At 45.1% G+C, this 24381-nt stretch overlaps 1 protein-coding gene across 2 annotated transcripts in view; it reads left to right on the top strand.

The window, feature by feature from the left end:
* Positions 1-24381, top strand: part of ABCA4 (ATP binding cassette subfamily A member 4) — a 135897-nt gene that overhangs the window by 41288 nt on the left and 70228 nt on the right. Inside the window, exons 9-15 of one of the 2 annotated variants that reach the window (XM_063625538.1) lie at positions 524-663; positions 1286-1402; positions 2100-2297; positions 16852-17057; positions 17416-17592; positions 19413-19635; positions 23371-23592. In XM_063625538.1, the coding sequence (XP_063481608.1) occupies positions 524-663; positions 1286-1402; positions 2100-2297; positions 16852-17057; positions 17416-17592; positions 19413-19635; positions 23371-23592 (1283 nt within the window). The remainder of the gene's footprint in view (positions 1-523; positions 664-1285; positions 1403-2099; positions 2298-16851; positions 17058-17415; positions 17593-19412; positions 19636-23370; positions 23593-24381) is intronic. The other variant, XM_063625539.1, reaches the window with a different exon arrangement.

Genomic DNA, 24381 nt, shown 5'->3' with positions numbered 1-24381 from the left:
TGGGGTAAAGGAGGATGGGGTGGGGAAGAAATGTAACTGGCTGCCCCTCTAGTTAAAAACTGAAAAGAGGCAGCAAGGGACATGCCAAAAGTAGTTGGACTCTAAGATAGCTACACACAACAAAGCAGCTAAGCAGCTAATTGAAGGGAAATTACTGAGGCTCAAGCTGAGATTCCAAGCGGGGGCCTTGTTTGGCCTCTCAGTCCCTTTCATCTGAGAAAGGCCTCAGTTCCTAGCAGTAATCAGAGACAGGCTTCTCAGCCTCCTTCTCCTAAAGCAGAAGAAACCACAGGGCAAGTCGCATCCTTTGTTTCTCTGATGAGGCCATTACTGAGAGGCACTGTGGCATTCTGCTACTAATGATGAACTTGTTATTGGTGGGGTACAGCCTATTAATTTAGGTTATTCGTCAAATCCTCCAGCATGGAGTTGAATGAGACATGTGATGTGGATACACTAATGACTATGTTGAGTTACAAGCAATGGGGAGTTTCTGTAAAATCTATCCCTTCTCTCCTGGCAGCATCCTTTTGTAATGCATTGATCCAGAGCCTGGAGTCAAATCCTTTAACCAAAATCGCTTGGAGGGCGGCAAAGCCTTTGCTGATGGGAAAAATCCTGTACACTCCTGATTCACCTGCAGCACGAAGGATACTGAAGAATGTAAGATCCCAGCTGGGCTTGCCCTGTGTACCCTGGACCTCCCAGAAGTGTGTGTGTGTGTGTGTGTGTGTGTGTGTGTGGTGTGCCTTCCTGGTAGCATATCTCGTGTTTGTTTTTTGCTAAGTGGACTCTTGCGTTTCCTCCCCCATCCACAGTCATAACTGGAATGCTTTGCTTCGGTGCCCCTGCCTGGGCCCTCCCCTCTCTACTGCAGCCTACAATGAGGTTTTCTTTCCCATTGCTTGAATTATATCCCTCATGGAAGGGTTCACAATTCTCTGAATCCTGGCTACTCAGAACAGATAAAGACAGAGAGGAAGGGAGGAAGAGTATTTTCTCCCAGGGGGTCCAAATCTAGCTTTAACGAGGGAGGTTCCGAGAAAATAATATCATCAATATTACATGGACTTCTGAGATACTAAGAAATTAGATTCTGTCAGCCCAGGAGGTTGGGAGATGGTGAATTGTTCTGGGAAATAGCAATAGACTGAGAAAATAAAAACACTTCCTTGAAAAGCCTTTCCCTAACACTAAGTGACAGGGGCAGAAAAGACACAACAAAAAGTTCTCTCTCACTTTTCTCTCTATTCGTGTCTCTGTCTCGATCTCTGTCTGGTTTTAGGCCAACTCAACTTTTGAAGAACTGGAGCGCGTTAGGAAGTTGGTCAAAGCCTGGGAAGAAGTAGGGCCCCAAATCTGGTACTTCTTTGACAACAGCACACAGATGAACATGATCAGAGTAAGGAGGGGTTGGAGGATGGGGAGGGGAGGGGAGGAGGAAGGGGTGGGGGCAGGAAAGTTGCACTTGTTTCCTTTTCCCAGGAAAGAGTTCATCACTGTTGGAGTTAGATCAAAATACAACAAGCAGGCCCCAAAGGCCCTCATTCCAAGCAGTCACCAAGTGGGGTCACTGACTTTGGATGAGAAATATGTTTCTTGAATTCTGGGAGAAGTCTAAAAGCTGCCACAAGACCAATGGCTTCCTGGAGTTTCCCACTTTTATGAATTCACTCAAGGGCCTCAAATTCAAAGAGGCATCTCCCCAAGGGGCCAGCTCTGTAACTCCAAAGATGGTTGAGTGTGTTTGTCTGGTCTCATTTTCAGCTTTGCAAAACCAAGACAAGAGTTCTATATAGCAGGGATACTCAAAAGAAAACAAAAATACCCATAAGCAAAAGAAAGCTTTTTATACACCATTTTCAATGCCCCCCATCTGGCCCCTCCTTTGCCCCTACACATCTTCCCTCTATCTAGAGACCCATGGACTGGGGGAAATGGGATATAGATAGTTATGCTTCATAGTGGAACAAGCTCACTAGCTCTTTAGGGAGACTTAGAGTCTCTATCCTCAATCACTAAAAATTAGAAATGGCTGAAGAACAAGACCAAAGATCCTGTGGAATTTCTAAGCAGTGACTGTATTTCTTCTTCCCAAGGATACCCTGGAGAACCCAACAGTAAAAGACTTTTTGAATAGGCAGCTTGGTGAAGAAGGTATTACTGCTGAAGCCATCCTAAACTTCCTCTACAAGGGCCCTCGGGAGAGCCAGACTGACGACATGGCCAACTTCGACTGGAGGGACATATTTAACATCACTGATCGCACTCTCCGCCTGGTCAATCAATACCTGGAGGTAAGGGGCTGCAAGCCTTGAAGATAGCCCCGTGAGTGGGGCCAGAGCTCCCTTAGCAAGTCAAGTGGTCTTGAATTTAAGCTTTCATTTTCCCCACTGAAGAAACAAGAATCCCTACATCCCCTGTACAGTTCTGATTCTCTAACAGCTTATCCATACTTAAAACTTATCTATGCTGAAAACGGTTTCCTCTTCACATCTCCTACTTCTCATGCTGGGCTCCTCCTCCTGTAGCCCCCTTTAAGCATCTGTGTCTGTCCTCAACCCTCTCCTGTCTGCCATTGCTTGAGTGGCCATCTATGGCCAGTGTCCCCTCAACCCCACGGTCCCATTGCTTGCTGGACACTCCTGCCCCCAAGTTCTACAAGCACATCAGCCTCAACATGTCCCCTCCAAAAACTGTATGTTCTCCTTGCCCATAAAACATATCCTTCTCCTGTATTTCCTATCCTAATTAACATCATCATCATTTGCCCAAATTCTCAAGCGAGGGATTTCAGGGTCATCCCTAATTTTCCTTCTTCACCCTCCACACAGTAGCTGTCACTTACTGAGTGTTACTTTATGCCAAGTACTGTGCCAACTGCTTTTACACACATATGCTTCATTTAATTCTCACAGCTCCATGAGGTTTGCACCATTATCATTGCCAATTTGCAGATGAGAAGCCAGGGCTTAAAGAGGTTAAATAAGATCCCATGCATGACCATTAAGAGGAGCGAACAGGATCCAGCTCTGGGGGCACCTGAGTTCAGAGCCTGCCCTTCTGATTTCTCTTACCAAGCTTTGTCTCCTCTCCCTCCTAAATGTCTCTCAACTCTGCCTCTTGCATTCCAGGCTCTCTGAGGACTAGAGGCCTTGTCATCTCTGCACCAGCCCATTCCAAGGGCTTCCTTCCTGGACTCCAGGGTCCAGCCTCTGTTGGCCCAGGCGTTTCTCTACACCGGCACCAGAGTTATGTTCCGCACACCTGCTTACGTTGCTCTCTCATTTAAAATCTTAATGACTCGACCCCCAAATAACACAGGTCCCTTCGAAATCTGTCCTACCCCACCTTCCCACACCCGCAACTCTGCTACCTGGCCCTTTCACGCCTACCGGCATTCCCATTCCATGACCTCTTGGGATTCTACCTTTTGCAAATGCTGTTTTCATTGCCCATTTATTAGAGCGCTTTTGGTCACAAGCTTTTTGCTTAACCAAAAAGAAAGCATTTATTGGTGGACATAAATAATGAAGTTCAGGGGGATCCAAGAGTTGGAAGCCACCATGAGACTCCTGTGTCCTTCCACCTCACTTTTCTACTCGCCTCTGCTCAGCTTCGTCTCTGGCCAGGCCCTCTCCTCTGCTGATGCCCTAGCTGCTTACAGCCCTTAGCAGTCATCTATACACCAAAAATCCCTTTCCCATAGCAGAAGCAATGCTCCTAGAGAGTTTCCCTGTTGGTCTGGCTCCTGTACCCACCCCTGTGTACTCTGATTGGGAGGCCTGGCTCAGCTGCCCACCATGGGGCCATTTCTATGAGCAGGATTACTATGAAGTAGAGGAAGATGTTTCCCCAAAAGAAGAAACACAAGGTAGAAAAGTGTATGTCCACCAACGCCTGAAATGACTGTCCCTTTCCTCATCTGCTGAGCTTCTACTTATTCATTCTTTGAGACTCAGCACTCAGCTCTTAAATGTCACTTCTGCTTTGACGGAGGTTTAGTCATTCACTCCTCTGCTTCCTGGCCCTCTCTTCACACCTCTCTCAGACCCCTCTCCCAGATAGATTAGAGTTGGCTGTTGACATGTCCATCTCTGGCTGGGCAGCTAAACTGGAGTTATTTAGAATCAGGGAGCACATGTCAGTCATTTTCAAATTCTCAGCCTCATACTCTCAGTAAATGACTCCATCTAAGGGCGGATCACTCTTGCCCATGGGCCAGGTCTGGGTCTGTGTCATCTAAAACTGTTGGAAGGTAGGGGCTTCTGTGAGCAATAGGAGAGGGAATAAACTCAAGGGCCCTTGGGAGCATGCCCTCTTGTCTCAGACTTGTGAGTCCTGAGGATAACAAACTAGTGAGGAAAAGCCTCACTCTGTCTGTCACCTGGTGCTCTTGAGGACTTTCTGTTGCCCTGGTGCCACCACAATTTTCCAGAGTGTGTGACCCTCTCTCTCCAAACTCTGGAAGTGGCAACAGAGGCTCCCCAGTGGCCTTTCAGAAGGTGCCAGTCATGACAGCAGCACCAAACGGCAGGCAACTACTAAGCAATCACCAACTTGTCTGAAGACAAGAATGACCTTGAATGCATTTTATAAAACAGGATATATTTTTTTTAATTTTAAAATTTTCTTTCTTTATTTTACCTTAAGTTCTGGGATACAAGTGCAGAACGTGTAGGTTTGTTACATAGGTATATGTGTGCCATGGTGGTTTGCTGCACTTGTCAACGCATCATCTAGGTTTTAAGCCCCACATGCATTAGCTATTTGTCCTAACGCTCTCCCTCGCCTCGCCCCCTACCCCACCCCAACAGGCCCCGGTGTATGATGTTCCCCTCCTTGTGTCCATGTGTCCTCGTTGTTCAGCTTCCACTTACAAGTGAGAACATGTGGTGTTTGGTTTTCTGTTGCTGTGTTAGTTTGCTAAGAATGATGGCTTCCAGCTTCTTCCATGTCCCTGCAAAGGACATGATCTCATTCCTTTTTATGGCTGCATAGTATTCTATGGTGTATATGTACCACATTTTCCTTATCCAGCCTATCACTGATGAGCATTTGGATTGGTTCCATGTCTTTGCTATTGTAAACATACACGTGCATGTATTTTTATAGTAGAATGATTTATATTCCTTTGGTTATATACCCAGTAATGGGATTGCTGGGTCAAATTGTATTTCTGGTTCTAGATCCTTGAGGAATCACACTGTCTTCCACAATGGTTGAACTAATTTACATTCCCACCAACAGTGTAAAAGCTCCTATTTCTCCACAGCCTCACCAGCATCTATTGTTTCTTGACTTTTTAATAATCACCATTCTGACTGGCATGAGATGATATCTCAATGTGGTTTTGATTTGCATTTCTCTAATGATCAGTGATGATGAGCTTTTTTCATGTGTTTGTTGGCCACATAAATGTCTTCTTTTGAGAAGTCTCTGTTCATATCTTTCACCCATTTTTTGATAGAGTTGTTTTTTTTTCTTGTAAATTGGTTAAGTTCCTTATAGATTCTGGATATTAGCCCTTTGTCAGATGGGTAGATTACAAAAATTTTCTCTCATTCTGCAGGTTGCCTGTTCACGCTAATGATAGTTTCTTTTGCTGTGCAGAAGCTCTTTAGCCTAATTAGATCCATTTGTCAATTTTGGCTTTTGTTGCAATTGCTTTTGGTGTTTTAGTCATGAAGTCTTTGCCCATGCCTATGTCCTGAGTGGTATTGCCTAGGTTTTCTTCTAGTTTTTATGATTTTAGATTTTACATTTAAGTCTTTAATCCATCTTGAGTTAATTTTTGTATAAGGTGTAAGGAAGGGGCCCAGTTTCAGTTTTCTGCATACAGCTAGCCAGTTTTCCCAACACCATTTATTAAATAGAGAATCCTTCCCCCATTGCTTGTGTGTGTCAGGTTTGTCAAAGATCAGATGGTTGTAGATGTGTGGTGTTATTTCTGAAGCCTCCGTTCTGTTTCATTGGTCTATATGTCTGTTTACAAAACAGATTCTTAAGCATCAACCCAGATGGACTGGCTCAGAATTTACAGGGAAGAGTCCAGGTTATCTGCATGTTTACAGACCTATTAGATTTGTGGGACCTGGAGTTCCCTTCTACAGTTACTCAATTAACATCTCCCTCCTCTCATGATGCCTCTACCTGCTAAGCCCTTATTCCCAGCCAGGCCCACCACCATCCACCCACTGCTGTTATAACATAAGCAGGACCTGTGCGAGGGGGTGTGGACGGAGGAGAGAGGCTCTAATGCTTCATTTGTGCACCATGGAGTTCAGTGGTTCTCACAATGTTTTTGTGAAGTACTATAAAGAATACTCCTTGTCTACTTGACATTTGTATCATGACACAAATGTCTTGTTTTCCAGAAGGATTATTTTTTCCATGCAGCTTGTGCCTAATGCAGCCCCAGGCACCCAACAGATACTTAAAATATATTAATTGCTTAAGTGGTTAAGAATTCAGTCTCTGGACCCACACTGCCTGGGTTCAAATTCCTATTATCTGTGCCCAGTTTCCAAATCTATAAAATAGGAATATTAATAGTACTTACCTAATAGGCTCATTATGAGAATTAAATGAGCTAATTCATGCAAAGCACTGACTTATAGTAAGCACTTAATAAATATTAGCTTTTTAACAAAATATAAGCCAAAAAACACTGCTTAGGAGAGGAAATGATGTTAGTGTCTCCTGTAAATAGGCCCAGCCTCCAAGCTGGTGCTCCTCTAGGAATCACAAAGCTGCAAATCACATCCTCCCTGGCCGCCAGGACTTACGAGGGCCTCTGAGCAGAGGGTATGATGGGGGCAGAAGCCCAGCAGCTGTGATGATGTGGTTTCTGATCTTCCTGCCCTTGGGGTGGGGGAGGAGGAAAGCAAGGGAGCAATGAACAGAAAGGAGAAGACAGCAGGGAGGAAATGTGTGAGGAAGAAACACATCACTGCGACTTGTCCTGGATTTTTCTGCTTCTGTTCTCGTGTTTTGGGAAGTCTGGAGGAGACTTGAAAATCATTCACGTCCCCACCCTGAGGATGGCTTAGTAGCAGAGAGGCCATGAAAACTCTTTGCTGATGGCTCTGAAGGTCTCTCCAGGGCAGGAAAGCAAGGATGTTGCTTCACCGGGCTGCTGAAGGCCTGTCTGGGGGTTCTGAGCAGAGAGTACAGGCTCCTCCCAGGAGGGCAGCCTAAGCACCATGCTGGCATTTCTGTGGACCATGGTCTGCTGTCTCAGACCCCCTCCACAATACAGGCTGCAATCTCATTCACCCCATAAATACATTCTGTCTTTCCTCTGATCCCCTCCCCTTAACAGGGGGAAATAAATGGAAGCCAGACGGCCCAGTTAGAAGGCAGGCAGTGGAGTGGGAAAATAGATGATGGTGGTTTGGAGAGCCTCACGTCACGCATGGGGAGACATTCATTCCCATGGGCCTTCCGATCACCCATTTCTCCAAATCTAAGGACACAGGACAAATGAGTCCTCATACAGGCAAATATCTTAAACTGGCGTGTGTATTCATTTATAGTTCTAATTTATATGTGTCTTTATTCACATATATTTTGCTTCTGGAGAAAAACACAATTAGAAAAATTAATACATTATTCTTCTCATTGCCCTTCAGTTAAAACAAACATACACACCCCTCCCCTTTGGATTTTTTGTTTAGCAAAATGTTAGGCCTGGCACAGATGAAATACTATTCAGAGTTCTATTCAGAGTTCACAGTGTATTTTCATTTCATAATATATTTGATTTTCAGGTCTTGAATTTCACATCAGGAAGCTGAATTCAGCCAGATTTTAATACAAAAATACCTCCGATCAAGGCATAAAATTGTACTTTAACCAGTAACCACTGTATTTCTCTAAGCTGTGAAAAAACATGCATTCATTAACTGCTTTTTGCTCTGCTGTCAACACAGTCAATACATGTGCATAACTCCTTATTGTCTACATGGTGATTATCTTGCTGATGAATTCTCAAAGGCCAGAGTTTTGGCCTATTTTTTCTCTGTACCTTGCATGTTCCTGGCCACATGCCACCACCACCCAAACAGAATGTATTCAGGGAACGTATTTTTCAGGATAACCTAAGAAAAAATAGGATTAAGAAGATAAAGCTACTGATCATGTAATGTACTTTAGAGTCAGATGTATAAATATTTGTGAATTATCTGTCCTATTGCTTTCTTCTATTAATTCACTGACTCTAGATGTGCATTGGAAGGCTAGGGAGAAATCAGGGGATCGTGAGAAAGAGCACAAAAGTCTACATCACACAAACAATATTATTTCAAGAGCCACGAACTAGATCCTAAGCAACTCATAGGCAATGACCTCATTTCATACCTCTAGTTTCTAAGAAACATATAACTGGCCTGAGGAAGGAAAATGTGGGCAAGGGGTAGACTGGGGTCATGGGTGGGGGTCCAAATAGTAATCAATGGAGCTCATAGGGTGGACTGATATTGAAGCTGCTATGAGCCAGCCACATGCTGGGCACTTTTACATGTCATCTCATGCAATACTCCCAATTACCTGCCTAGTAAGCATAACTGTCATTTTATAGAATCAAAAACAGAGACTCAAAGAGGTTGACAGTCTAACGTAACACAACAGCTAAATGGGGGATCTCGAATTCTAATCCAGAGCTGCCTGGCTCTGATGAGAAAGCTCTTTCTGCTATCATATGCAGCCCATGTTAATAGGGGGCTCAGTAAGTATTCTCTGGATAAATTATATGATGAATCCAATGAAGACAGACATTATTTTGTAATATGCAGCATAATAGGCACTATTATGATTGGATTTTTCTGCTTGAAAGTAGCTAGATTAGAGTAGGAAACCAAAAAGATGTGAATTCATTCAGTCATTCATGCATTTGCATGAATTGAGCTACCTACATTTGAATAAATGCTGTTAATCCCTGATTCCTTGGAAGCTCACATGGGAGAGATAAGCGTGTCATTAAATAATGCCATAATGGTGGTGTCTCAGAGGACTAGCAGAACATAATTCAATCTGATAGAGTAGAAACAGATTGCACAAATCCAATTCAAAACATCATAAATCCTCTAAGCACTGTCAATTCTTTCTCCAAATTATCTCTGAAATTCTTCCTTCTTCCCCATTTATGGCCTCCATTTACAGAAGCCTGTACTGTCTCTCTTAGCTGGTTGCCAGGCCGCCAGTCTCTTGCTGTTCAGCTCTCAACTGCTTCCAGCAAGATCTTTCTAAAACCCCAGGCTTGCCATGACTTAGCGCCCACAGCTCCACAGTGACTCCTCACTGCTGTTAAGGTAAAGGCCTTCCCAGTCTAGCTCCTCATGCTTCTTCCATGTTCTATGGGACTGCCCCAGGCTTCCCACCTGGTATCACTGAGCCTTTCCATTCTTCCCCCACTCGACTGCCTGGTCAACACCCACACCCACGCTTCAGGACTCAGGTCCTATGTTTCAGGCCTTCTTCTATGCACCATTCCCTTTCCTGTAGCCCTTGATCATGATTTGTTTATACGCCTCCGCACCTTCATGGCCCTGAACCCCTCAAGGGCTGAAACTGCCTTACTTTTCTTTTTGACTTCCCAACTTATCTTAGTGGAGCTGTAGTCACATAGAGTAGACACTCATAAATGCTGCTCTGGGCTGTAAAGCTTGAATTTTCCAGCTAAGCAAGGAAGAAAGATAATTTCAGGCAGGAGGAAGAGCATAAGCAAAGTGCAGAGGTGTGAAGCTCAAGAGAAGTGGATGGGCTGGGCAGAGGTGTGGCTGCAGCATCAGGGGAGAAGAAGTAGTGCCTGAAGTCGGCTGGCATGGCTTGCAAAAGCTTCATCCTATAGGTGAAAGGACACCATCTCTTGCACCAATAGGCTCTGTGATTGGAGGCAACTTTGCTGTTTCACTGCCAGAAAACTGAGGATGATAACCCAAACTGCAGTTCAAGAGGCATTCACTGGTGTGGCTGAAATGGGTGTTTGTGGCCAGAATGTGGTCTGATTGGTCAGTGCCCAGCTCTGTTGATTATCAAATGTTTTGAATATAGTAGCACCCATGTGCCCAAGTTGTTGGGATGATTCAACAAGAAACTTTGAGAGCTCAAGCGCCCTGCAGTTGTCAGCCAGGTGATTCTCTTCCTTTGGACCCAGTTAGACGCAGGCATTACCTAGTGGCTTTGCCCCAGTATGAATCTTTGTGCTCCAACTTGATCTTTTTATTTGTTTCATTATTGTATTTAATTTGTTTATTTTAGAGACAGACATTTTTTAACAGCTGTGCATTTCCTGTCCCTTTGTTTTCCAGTCGTCATGTGTTTCCTTACTCTCTGTGGGTGAACGTTTCAGATGTCTGTTTGTGGTGCCCAGAGTGCAAGATAAAATTTATTGCAGTGCCTTCGGCCTCTAACTCACCATTCCAACCAACTCAGATAGCCCAAGGCTATTTTATCCAATGGATTTTTCCATGTAGTGGGAAATAAATCTTGAAAGTTACTGTTTAGATTTGCCAGGAAACTCATTCTGGGATGTTTGCCCACATCCACTGGCATTTCTCAAAAGGAACCCCAGGTGTCTACCTTGACACCAGCAGGGCCACTTGAGCCCTCCATTGGCATTCATTGCCCGCTTTGTTCTCAGCCTGAGTTTAGGAGTTACAGATGTGAGAGGCGGAATTATCCAGCCAAAATCTCTAAGGGGGCAGTGGCTCCCTTACCCTATAAGACCTCACTCCTAGCACGTCCTGGATGTATTCGTCAAAATATGTCCTCTTATGCCACGTCAGCACAGGGTTGCTCCCCACTTTGATCATCAAGTTTAAACAAAAAGAAAGATTTTCTTGCTTTCTCTGCCTCTACTGGACATCATTTCCCACCTAACAGATAATTTAATGTATCTGTTACTGAATGTGTTTGAATTAGAGACAGAGAGGTCACAGTGGAAGAAGGAAGCCTGCTGCTACTGCAGCTTGTCCTCCCAAGGAGGTGTTTGATTTAGCTGTGTAAACAAATGACTGCATTCTCCAGAGGTCCTGAACACAGCTGCCTGCGCTGGAGAGGGCTCAAACCTCTTCCGCCAGGGTGAACTCTGCTTCCTAGTGAGTGCCAGCAAAACAACCAACAAAGAGCGGTAGGACTTGTGTGGACTTCAAATGGTGGTGGTCCTGCCACTTGGGCTCAACCACAGCAGTTAGGAAACTAAAGGGGAGGAGGAAAGCCCTTTTCTTACTTTATTGTCATTGGCTGTCATAGGGCATTACAATGGTTCTCTTTGAGATTCTGAGCTCTGGCTATAACATTTGCCCAGAATCTGCCTCTGAGGCCTTAAGACACTGTGTTTTTATTCAGCGAAGATGCCCTTTGATTTCTTTCCCCACTAATGGTGCTAGGTTTGAGCACCTTACAGTGGCCCCTTACACTGGCCAGTTCTTGTCTACCTACATTCTTCCCTAACATTCATGATTGCATAGTTACTCTTAGTGTAGAAGCAGACAGCTTTTACACATAGAATCCATGGCTGTAGCCTCATAGAACCTACTATATTCTAACTTACAGGCTAATCAGACCAAATATATCAAATCAAAAACCTCTGCTGAGAGTTTATTCATTCATCTCTGGCTCCCAAACATACTTATGTACACACGTGCACTAATATACATGTCCATTAGCCAAGATTTTGACTTCAGGGATCAAAGCAAGTACCAATAGGGAATGAGGTCACTTGCTGCAAGGCAGGTGGCTTCCCCATGAGAATGCAAGGCTACCTCATGACTCATACTTCAGAGGGTGACCCAGGAACTTCTGATTCATGTCCAAAGCAGCTTCTACAATTGGTCTACCTTGACCTTGGGAAGCTGTGGGGAGGATGACATTCGGGATTAGCTTTATAAGGCCTTCCTGTGGGCAGAGTTGTCTGACTTTCACCTAATGATCAACAAGCAGCTAGCGAGCATCAGTGGGTGAGGACCCACCCCCTCTCACCTCCCCTACTGCCCAGCTGGGACATGGGCTTTGGCATCTGTCCATAGCATTGTTCTAACCAGATGAGGTGTTATAGATCAGCTCAGGATGGGATATGTTCCCAGACATATTATTTAAAGAAAATAGCTCCCTTCCTCCCCTGAGAAATAGCTGTCATGGCTACAAGGTAACCTGGCTGGGGCTTAAAAGTCTGTTGACTTTCAGGAAATTTTGCAAAACGGTCATAAAAATGGTATTTTCCAGGTCCTCACTATTTGTGAGACAGTTTGGTATACCATAGTGGTTAAAAACACAGGCTCTCTCCAGAGGAGGTTTGCTTTGCTCAGTCGTGCCTCCTAAGTGAACTTGGACCTCATAAGGTTGTTGTGAGAATGAAATGGGTGAATATGAGTAAAGTCCTTGGACCAGTTTTGTAGTCCATAGAAACTAGCCTTTGCTAGTTGCCAAGAATAAAAGCAGTAAGCATCTGCTTTTATTCCTACAGGGAGGCACTTGTAAGCCCTTCACAAACACTCTCTCATGTGATCCTTAGAACAAACCTATGAGATAGGGCATATCTCAATTTCGTAGGTAGGGAAACAGAAGCCACACAGTTAGGAAATGGCAACAGGTCTGTTAGACTCTTAAACACTATGCTACACCAATTTGCAAGACAAGGAAGACAAAGCACCTTTGAAAATGGGTCAGATGTTTTAGGGTAAATGAACATTTGAGAATCTTTTAAGTTTCCCCCCCCTCCCAGAGATTTTCAAGGTATCAATCTAGGGGGGTGCATCAGGAAACATGACTATGAATCAGCTGCCTGATAAACCAGCCAGGATGGAGCCCACGTCATCACAGGAGTCAGCAATGCCACTGAAAACATCAGCTGCTTATTCCCGTATAGATTTCCCCTTAAGACATGAAAGGGGAGTTCAAAGAGAATGGGCCAGATAGCTCTGAGAGTCATATTACTAAAATATACTTATTTTTACTAGCTTTTTTGTTTTAAGAGTTATATTGTCATTAGCACCGTAGCAAAAATTCACGTTTTATTAATTTCTCCTAGTTTATCATGTGATTCTAGAGTAGGATGCAGAGTTATATTCAAAACACACAAATCAACTCAACTCAGGAAACATATATCAAGGCCCTATCATGACAAAATGCTATTCTAGAGACCACGGTGAACAAGCCATGGCCCCAGCCTCAAGGAATTTACTATCTTTGGAACTGTGCTGGCCAATACAGTAACCAGCAGCCACGCAGGGCTATTTAAATTTAAATTAATTAAAAGTAAAAACACAATGCCTTGGATGCATTAGCCACATTTTAAGTGTTCAATAGATATTTGTGGCTCCTGCCTGCCATATTGGACAGGGCAGATATAGAACAATTCCATCACTGCAGAAAGTTCTACTGAACAGTGCTGCTCTGGGGCAGAAGATCTTCTTGTTCAGGGATGTTACACCCCCGCTTGTGGCTAGAGTGTGGCTTATCCTCAGAGCAATGATAGGGGAACAGTGGCACTCTGCAGGCTCAGCACTGAAGACATGGATGCAGGCTCTGCTTCTGACCTAGATTGACCTTGGGCAAGGCCCTTTGCTCCTCAGATCCCAATTTGTTCACCAGCCAAGTAAGAACATCAGACCACAAGCCCTCTAGGGCTCTGTCCAAATGCCCCATGACTGAGTGAACTGGTAGAACATTCTATGTGTGTGTCACAACATGAAGAGCAAAGACTTTCACCTCCCCAAATAATTTTGTTTTTCATTTTAGGAATTAAATTTCAGATTCACTCTAATTGCCAATACTAAAATTCTCTATATGCAGTTCTAAACTTGACAAACCAATAAAAAAAGATTATTTTACTACTTATCTTTGTAGAACATTGAGGTCTCCCTAAAGCAAATCTAAATGCATATTTTTAAAATGTATTCTAGCAGTTCAGTTCAGAAGCCCCCTGGCCCAAGCATCACACTGTCAATCCTTTGTCCTCAAGCAGCGTGGTTGGGTGGGTTAAGTACTGACAAACACTGGGTGCCAGGCCCATGGTCAGGGACTGTGCTAACAGTCTACATATTAGATCCCACCTACCCCCACCCTCAACAGACCCAAACTATTTATCAAATAGCAAACCTTACATTATTTCTGTCCAGAAGAAACAAATGTTTATTGAGAACTTTTACGGTGTGACCTGTTTAAGTCCTACATCTCATTTAAGGACTGGTCAATGTTAGGTTGGGCAATGGCTGTTTGTGAGAGAATCACTGCCTAAAGAAAATTCTCCATTTCCTTTAGCTCTATGGTGGGTGACTACACATACTGGTATTTCTTAAAGAAATATCAATTCCATTTCCTTTTAACATAATTATTAATATCTCATTAGTATGGTGTCACTGAAGCCTGGGCCCAAAGAAATACTAATTCCATTTCCTTTTAAGATAATTATTAATATCTCACCAGCGTGGTGTCACTTAAGCCTGGGCTCTTTAGAATTTTTCATATACCTGTGTTCCTCAGCCCATATCAGCTGGGACACTAATAGTTTTCTTCCTTTCTATCTAGAAGACCGAGAACATTACATGGGACCCACCCCCAGGGCATGGAGGCTGAGGTGGGACAGTTAATTCAGGAGGCCCAAGAAGTGTGGGTGTGCAGCCCCTTGTTCAAACACAGCCTCTGAATCGCCAGAGGCTTCTGGTGCGTGCTCTGAGGCGCAGGTGGGACTCGGGAGTGAGGAGTTTTGGCGAATGAGTTGGGATTGCCTGCTTCTTCCCAGTGCAGTGGAGCTTGGTTCTGTCGTCAGGTCCTTACGCCCTGTCTGCCTTTCTTTATTTCTGGGGTAGTAGTCGTGGAATCAAATGACCTGGGGTTTGATACCTACTCTACCATGCTGGGGGAGTCACTCAGCCTCCTTGAACCTAAGTTCCTGGGCTGCCAAGTGAGGATAAGTAGTAATTGCTGATCCGCCTACTTGACAAGACAGTAGTGAGGGTGCTGAGTGCCAGGCTATGGATCCAGCCTTTTCCACGGTTCCTGGTGTGGCAGGAAGAACTCTGGGCCTGCAGGTGAAATTGGGGAGGGAGTCCCAGCTCTGCCGCTGTCTCTCTGTGTGACCTCAGGCAGGTCTCCTCAAAAAAATAAGATACTTTATAAAACTCAGTTTCCTCTTCAGTAAAATGAGGATTCCAGGTAACTCACAGATAGTTTATGGGGATGAGTCTGTTCCTTAAAGCCTGCATTACATCAATAGCCCAATCTTCCTGCTTGCTTTCCCCCTTCTCCACTACCAGTGATCATAGCCTGCTCCCATGGGTGATATCCCTGCTCAAAACCCTACATTAGCTCCTATGGCTGTTTAAGGCCTGCCCAGAACTCCCCTGGTCTTAGCACTGAAAGCACGTGTCCGGGGAAGCCCTGCATTGGTCGTTCACACTACTGAGTCCCGCAGGGCAAACCGTCTGGTCCCATCTTGCTTTCTAGTGCTGCTGTCACACTCACCTCCCTTCACTACACTCCCTTCTGTGCCTTGCAATTACCTAGGGAGCTTTTTACAAGATATGGATGCCTGGCCCTGCCACTAGAGATTCTGATTTAATTGCTTGGGGTAGGGCCTGGCATAGGTATCTTTTAAAGCTCCCCAGTGGTTCTAAAGCACAGCCACAGATGGGAACGACTGATCTATTCTTATAGGTCCCCAGATACCTCATGTGCTGTTCCCTGTGCCTGAGCTGACCTTTCCCCCACTTTCCTCTCTTCAGCTAATTCCTGCTTATCCTCCTACTCAGGAGGCTCTTCCTCCAGGCAGCCTTCCCTGATTCCTCCAGGAAGACTTAGCTGCGTCCCTCCGCTGGGCTTCCCCAATACACTGGGCTTGCTTTCATTAGAACCTGATCCTTCCACATTATGGTTGTTGGTTTACTCCAATCCTCTCCCTCATTAGCTCTCAACTTTCTTTCAGGAAGAGATGTTTATCTTTCCTTCTTGTATTCCTAGAGTGGACCAGGCTCTGGCACATTGCAGACTCTCAGTATGCATTCAGGGAACAACTTAATCAAGACAAGACCATCTGACCTCTTGTGAGTTACATGCTAAGAAAGAAATGTCGACACCAATAGCCCTCACAATGATAGGAACAAGAGGTTAAAGAAAAGGAAATAGATGCAAATAATAATATAAGTGCTTTAACAAATCTATACAAGAGGACAACCATCATATTCAAATTTTCAAACTTTCTTAGTTCTGCTCTTTTGTTGGTAATGGGTTTTTTTCCTCTTCCAGGGGAAGAAAAGAAGCATATTACAGAAATTCCTCCTCCCCCAGCATTACTTGTCACAGAACTGTAATTGGACGTGATTTCCCTAAGTTATTTTGGCTGTCTGTTATTTTCTCTCTTCCTCCTTGCTCTTCCCTCAGCTGGCCATCCTGTGTGTTTGGAGAGAGCCAGAAAGGTTCAATGCTAGGAATGTTTCTCTCTCTCTTTAAAGCTCTTTAATCGTCAGGCTTTCTGATCTTCAAAGCAGGCTGTAGCCAGTGTGACCCCACTCCCTCACCTCCCCATGCTGGGGAGTAAAAGCCTGGAGTATTTTTGTCATTTTGAAGACTTGCATATTTGGACAGCCTTGGACATCTGGAAAGTGTGGTCCTCACTAGCTCTGCAGGGATAAGAGCACGTCAGCATATCCAAGCTCTCTGGCGCCCCTACATCTGGACATGTTGAAAAATTAACACCAGACTCTGGAGTTAAGCAAACATTAAGTTTATAGGCCTCCTTGCATTTGACTATTTCCTGGGGCAGCAGCCCTTATCCTGTGCCTTTCTGTGTGTAGAGTTGAGTCTTTGCAGTTGATCCTCCTCAAACTCTCTCAACTTTGTGACTCTCTGCAGTGCTTGGTCCTGGATAAGTTTGAAAGCTACAATGATGAAACTCAGCTCACCCAACGTGCCCTGTCTCTACTGGAGGAAAACAGGTTCTGGGCCGGAGTGGTGTTCCCTGACATGTATCCCTGGACCAGCTCTCTACCACCCCACGTGAAGTATAAGATCCGAATGGACATAGACGTGGTGGAGAAAACCAATAAGATTAAAGACAGGTGATGTTTCAGGAAGGGCTTGCTGCGTTTCTCCAAAGTCAGTGGGAAATTACATTTGGTAGAGAGAAAGGGATTGAGACTGGACTCAGCCTATAAATCAATAAAATTAAGTTAAATAAGAAAATATATTTTATAAAGCTCAACAAAGAGTCCTTGAATGAAAGCAATTACAGAGTCACATGGTGGCTAATATTCAAAACTGAGATTTAAACTGAGGACTAGGAAATAGAATTGGATCCTTTTGAAGCGTTCAGGAGAAAGATTTTAAGAGAATGAGTTCTGAGTCACCCTGTGGTCGGGAGGTGTGAGTGAGCTGTCCAAGCCCGTTCGCATCCTTTGTCCCTCTGTGTCTTCTCAGGTATTGGGATTCTGGTCCCAGAGCTGATCCCGTGGAAGATTTCCGGTACATCTGGGGCGGGTTTGCCTATCTGCAGGACATGGTTGAACAGGGGATCACAAGGAGCCAGGTGCAGGCGGAGGCTCCAGTTGGAATCTACCTCCAGCAGATGCCCTACCCCTGCTTCGTGGACGATTCGTGAGTCTGAAGTTCGCGACCCTCCTCCATGACACACTAATGGGGGTGCTGGAGTGGGCTGGGGCGGGCTGGGGGTGCTCTCAAGGCTTCCATGTCTTTGGAGAGAGCCCCAGGGACCAGAGCCAAATTGGAGATCGTGGAGCTCTGACTGATGAATCTGCTTCTCCCAAGCTCCAGCAGGCACAGATGAGTCAGTACAGTGGTGGGAAAGGGAAGAGAGTTGGTGTTGTAGCTGGAAAAGGGAAGGGGAAAATTAAAGCAAAGAAAGTGAGGCTGGGGGAGGGGATAAGTTCCCCACTATGTAGTATGTTTGGTACGTGGAAGGGTTCTGGTCAGAATGTTTGCCCAATGATTGCCACATCAGCATTCATTTTGGACTCTGTATGGCCAGTAGGTCTGGTTCCTGGGAGCCCTGCAATAATGCAGCCCCTTCCCTAACTAACATTTCCATGATGTATGCTCAATGACAAGGCAGAGGAATGTGTTGGATGAGCTCAGGCCCCGCCTCCCTGGACACCCCCATCCCAGGCCTGTGTATCTGTTGACCAGGAACAAGCAAAGCAAGCAGCCTACTGTTTGACTGAACATGGATTTGGGGGGTGGTAGAGAAAGGGCCGGGGTGGAGGGTTGGGAGGGCTCATTTGTCATTACAGATGGGGTCAGACACACTACCAAAACAGCAGCAGAGACCTACAATTGAGTTCACCTAAAACTTAGTGTGGACACAGGAAACCCTCTTTTAATAACTGTCCAATGGGTTTTCCAGCCTCAGCTCTACAGAAAACTTGAGATAACAGTGGCCAGTCTGCAGTTAGTTTGGGTTCGGACAATAGGCAGAGCTGGGAAATGGAGCCAGGGGCAAAAGCCCAGGTCCACTTTAGGATCAGAATGGGAGTGGCTGGTAGGGAAGTGAGGTGGGTGTGAGGAAGCAATAGGGAGCTGGGTCATTTGGTGTGGGAGAGTCCTCTGGTGGCTAGTCCCGGAAGTGCATGCTTTACGAACATACGCTTCTCTCCCTAGGGCCACCTTGAGTGAAACTCTCCCATGCTGGAATTGGGCCCTTCCAGTGACAACACGCAACAGTTTTCAATAGATAATAATCCCAAGGGCTTTACTAGCACAAGAAACACAGGGAAAACATGTGTAAAGTTCACAAGAAAGTCATTCCAGTATATCAAATCTACTGTTTGCCAGGTGGATATACCACGGTCTACTCCACCTGTGCATGGCTGGTGGTGGAGCCAGTGGCTGTTGGATAACTGATTTATTGATGGATCATTTGCCTTCTGAAAGTGCCAAACTGATTAGTTATTTTGTGTGTCTTTTTGTGTAACTAGGGTTTGACCTTCCAGGGCAGGCTGTGCTGGGGCGGCTGACCCCTTGGGGAGCCAAGTTATCGCTCTTACCACCACCACTTGCCCTTGTCAGTGCTCCACCCTCTTGGGTTTCAGTGTCAGCATGTAGCTATCTATGCAGATCCCATCCACATCATCAAGTCTGCAGTCTTTTCCTTGCAAGGCCTTACAGGGAAGATCTTTGACATAGAGGATATACTTTTATTGACACATTTTACTTGCAGAGCATTCACCTGGGCTAACCAGAAAGCCAGCACTCTGCTATAAACAAAAAATAATGCTTCAGGGCTAACATGGAATGTATTAAAAGATTCCTCCAGCCCATTGAATGTCCAGCAGAGGTTTTCCTGTTTTCCTTTCCCTCCATCTGGGCTTTGTTCTCAACACATTCATTCAACAAACATTTATTCTGCCTCTACCAGGTACAGAGCACTCTACTATTCTGCTTCTCTCCTTTTGCTTTAGTTTCATGATCATCCTGAACCGCTGTTTCCCTATCTTCATGGTGCTGGCATGGATCTACTCTGTCTCCATGACTGTGAAGAGCATCGTCTTGGAGAAGGAGTTGAGACTGAAGGAGACCTTGAAAAATCAGGGTGTCTCCAATGCAGTGATTTGGTGTACCTGGTTCCTGGACAGCTTCTCCATCATGTCAATGAGCATCTTCCTCCTGACGATATTCATCATGGTAAGCCAAATGGAGAAGGCCCAGAAAATCTTGAATACTTGGGTTCCTCTCCCCTTTCCTCCTGTTCGTGTGCCTGGATTAGTCATCTGGCCACCAAGGAGAGCGTGACATCTAGCTTCCCAGCCCTTCCTTTTAGCCAAGCTGGAAGACACTCCGAGAGACGGAATCTCCTGAAGGAGCCACTGCATCACAGCATCCTCCCATCTCGCATTGCCTGCCCAGGGGTCCATGGTCCACATAGACTTTCCAGTCCCATTCCGTGACCATCTGGAGAAGCTGCTATTAGCAGAGCCCTGCACAGGGTAATAGTGTAATTAAAGTGGTCTTCTCTTTCCAACACAGAAGAAATCAGTTCAGGGAGTGTTTTTCTAGGCTTACGATTTTAACTACTGGCTAGAGTTGAATTTTTACAATTTTAACTACTGGCTACAGCCAGTTTAACTACTGGCTAGCAGTAGGGGAGGAGATCTGGATTATTTACTTATCACCATCATGGTCACCTCCTACATGGCTTCACCAAAAAACATTCTGCTGCCTGAAAAATCTCCAAGACCTCTCTCTCTTTTAAAGGATGGAATTTGGAGTCCATCCTTCCTCAGTGATAAGGAGTTTTTATAGCCACAGGCAGCATCTATTGGTCTGTCCTCTGCAAACTTGCAACTCCTCTGAGAGCTAGACTTGGAAATGAAACGTTATTTTGCAATACGCTGCTATCCTTCATTTTTAGCTCCTCCACCGTAGATGATTGTTTGTACTTGTTAAATGATAAGGATATAAATTTAGGTCATTTTTTATATTTTATTGGATGGAATTCGGTATAATTTTTAGACTTCAGGCTTTGCAGGCTCCTGAGACGGACTGATTGAGCTTGTTCTTCTTCTTCCCCATCATGATAGGAAGTGCTGTACCACACTAGGCAGTGTGTGTAGTGACCACAGACTGGCTGAGTGTCTCCCATCCCATGCTGGCCCATATCTGGTACCCACCTGATCCACAAATGTTCCATCAGATCCTGTTCAAACAACACATCTCCAGTTAAGCCAAATCTTGCCCTGTCTCCTTACAGTAAAATGTACTAAATCTGAAGGTTTTGTCTTTTTAGTGTTGCTCCGTGATCAGTGATCTGTGGCCTTGGTTATGCCCTGTGCTAGAGTCCTAGCACAACAAACTAAGGTAGAGGTCATTCTGCTCAAACAACCTAACCCCACCTCGATGTGGCTTTACATTTGCAAAGGGTACCAAAGTTCTAAGACATGAGGGGAGGAGCTGAGCCCCTTGTCCCCATCTAGGCTTCTCTTGTTCTTTCCCGTTCCTCAGTCTGCTCCTTTTCCCAGTACCAACATGTTTGTGTCCTCAGAATTAAAGGAGTAAAAATGTGTAAACATCTGACTAGCAACAGCCATGAGATTTTGCCTGCCTTGTTGATAAGCAGCATTGAGATCTGCCCTCCTAAGAATGGGCCATTAGGTCTTCAAAGCTTTTACGATGTGAGGTAAAGAACGTTCACCAAGAGTTTCATGCACAAAAGGGTTTCTCTTTGTGGGAACTAGAACACTGTTCCAGTGATGACGGAAACAGAGCTTTCCACACCAAAACAGGGTTTTCCTTTGAATGACTCTCCCACCTTTCCCTTGTCTCTTCCTCCCCACCTCAACAACACAGGAAAGACGCTGGAAGCAGGGACAATGGGAAGGTCCCTTTGTTATTCGAGCTATTAGAAACAAAAAGAAAAGTGGCCATCTGAGGAAACCACAGCTGGTGAAACTGTAGGGTCACAGAGTGAATTACACCTCTGGCTTAAGTCAGCGAAAAGTCCTAGAAGTTTGTGGTCCTAGAAGTCCTAAAAGTTTATGGGACTTTGTTTTGAGCAAGGATAAGAAATTGATTTCAGGCCGGGCATGGTGGCTCACGCCTGTAATCCCAACACTTTGGGAGACAGAGGCGGGCGGATCACTTCAGGTCAGGAGTTCCAGAGCAGTCTGGCCAACATGGCGAAACTCCGCCTCTCCTAAAAATATAAAAATTAACCAGGTGTGGTGGCACATGCCTGTAGTCCCGGGTATTCAGGAGGCTGAGCCAGGAGAATCTCTTGAACCCAGGAGGTGGAAGTCTCAGTGAGCTGATACCATATGACTGCACTCTAGCCTGGGCAACAGAGCAAGACTCTGTCTAAAAAATAAATAAATAAAAAAGAAATTGATTTCATTCTTCTGAGAACTGCGACAACTACCTTAAAGTGATTCCATCCAAAAGCCACATGTTCAGCCATGGACTTACTTTTATGGAGCTGCGTGTGGGTGACACACAAAATCAGGAGCTCTGAGTCCTAATTTAGACTTTTATTTAGATTTCCTCAAATTTGGGTTCCAGTTAAGCATGGGTCTCTTCTGTGCCCCGCCCCCCCTTGCCATTTGTTTTATCTGTTTTTCAGTCTGTTCTGTCAGTACCCACAGGCAGGAGAGCAGAAAGGAGAAATGGCAGCCACAGCAGACAAATGGCACGTTCGTTGCACTCAGCTCTTGCATGCCCATCACAGATACTACTCTTTGGTCTCTCTTTTCTATGAGAGGAAGCCAGGGCTCCAGGGAACTACTGCCAATTGATCAGAACTCATTTAGGATGTGGACCTATTTGTTCCTTTATGTTCCTGGGAAGAGCACAGGATGAATTCTATGTACTCATTTACGAGTTCAGAGAGTAAAGTGCCTCATAGGATGCCTCCAGCAAAGGATAACCAAGAAGGTCTAATACATTTGACAATCTCAGTTTATCCTATCGTGTAATTGGATAGCAGTTCCCCTAGCAAAAGTTGCTAGTTTGGTCCTATTTTCTACATAGCCAAAGTGGTTGATTCATTGGTTAATGTGAAAGTTACTGAGTACTGCCAGCAGGTTCTAGGAAATGTATTTGTGTGATATTCATGGATGGGGAAGATCAATCCACTTCCAAGTGATTTGGATTAATTACTAGTATTTTCACCTGTATGGGTAGCAAATCTCAGAAAATCAAGTACAGATGATGGCATCGGACAGGCCAGGCCCCAGGCAAAATGTTGAAGCTCCTCTGGAGTTCCCTCCCATCTCCCTCTTTTGTTTTCCGTATACCTGGTTTATCCAGGGCCCTGGAGATGCTCCAAGACCCCCTACTCAGGTCTTCCTCCCTTGCCCCAGCCATATTTCTCCACATTACCACTCTTCTCACCGAGGATTTGCTTACTTAACACATAATAAATACTATTAAAAGAGAAACTTAGGCACATTAAAATGTTAAAGAGTTGATTCCAGCAAACAGTGATTCACAGGAGGCTCCAGATCACAAGTGGTTCAGGGCACCACTGAGGGGTAGGGAAGCAAAACAAAGAAAAACAAAGCAAATATTTGATTGGTTCAAGTGGAAAGTCCCTGATTAGAGGTTAGTGGGCAGTTTGTGATTAGTTAAGTTTCTCTGAGTTGGGTTTTGGTTTGCTGATGCAGGAACACAGAATGCTGGGGCGGTTTCAGCCTAATGGTCTCCCAATTAATTTTTTTAACATTACTGATGACTGATAGGAGTCTAATGTGTTATTCCTCCAAGGGAAAATGGCATTCCTAGGATTAAAGGAACTCAGCACATGGAGTGTGCATTGTAGAAATTTAGACACTAACAACAGGCTGGTGGGAGAGAGCCTTTTAGGGCAGAGTGAGAAGGCATCCAGCAAAGGGTGGGAGTTACTGACGCATGGCCTCTTGGTTTCAGCATGGAAGAATCCTACATTACAGCGACCCATTCATCCTCTTCCTGTTCTTGTTGGCTTTCTCCACTGCCACCATCATGCTGTGCTTTCTGCTCAGCACCTTCTTCTCCAAGGCCAGCCTGGCAGCAGCCTGTAGTGGTGTCATCTATTTCACCCTCTACCTGCCACACATCCTGTGCTTCGCCTGGCAGGACCGCATGACCGCTGAGCTGAAGAAGGCTGTGGTGAGGCCCTTGGGCTGGCCCTTGTCCTATAACACGTTTCCTCGGAAGGGTCTGTAGCAGTCCTGGAGGCCCAGCCTGCCCTCTGAGGGGGTCCACTTTGCCTTTGACCTAAGGTTAAAAAGTTCATGTGAGGCTAAAAGGTACAGGGGCAAAAGTGGGAGCAGTCCTCACCCTGAGCGATGCAACAGTGACTCCTCACCACACCTGCTTGATTCATCTGCCCTGGAAAGTCATTAAAAAACCAGTTCAACTCATGGGTCCCTTTGTTTACTCACAAGAGAGAGCCAGCAGCCCATTTCACTAGTTTTCCTTTCCTACTCTTTGAGAAGAATCAGAAGGGAGGGAGCTCGCCACTTTACTATCTGTCTAAAGAGATGTTTCCATTAATTAAAAGTTTTTGTTTTGCTTCAAAAAAACTTGAATTGGAGTATTTCCACAAGTATCTTTAACATGTTCTACCAGCGCTTGCAGAAAGAAGTGCAGAAATGAGACTATCCACAGAGTCAGGCTTGCTGGCCAGGAGAGGACTCCCGAAGCTGACTTCTGATGGCCTGAGAAACTTCCTAGTTCACAATTCCCAGGCCCAGACAAAGAGCACTGTCTTCTCTCTAATTGTTTTCAAATGGGCCATTTCCACCCTCTAATCAGCCTCTGGCCCTGGAGGGTGCAGTTCCCCTTGTCCTCCGGAGTCTCCCTTTCTCTGTGCTGTAGAGTCAAGAAGCGATGACCACCTGCCCTCACTGGGGAAAGACAGAAAGTCTGACTCGTTCTCACGACTCACACTTATTA

The sequence above is a fragment of the Symphalangus syndactylus genome, chromosome 12 (genome assembly GCF_028878055.3).
Source record: "Symphalangus syndactylus isolate Jambi chromosome 12, NHGRI_mSymSyn1-v2.1_pri, whole genome shotgun sequence".
Classification (NCBI taxonomy): domain Eukaryota; kingdom Metazoa; phylum Chordata; class Mammalia; order Primates; family Hylobatidae; genus Symphalangus; species Symphalangus syndactylus.
Note: the sequence above shows the minus strand (reverse complement) of the source record. Positions and strands in the feature narration are given on the sequence as shown.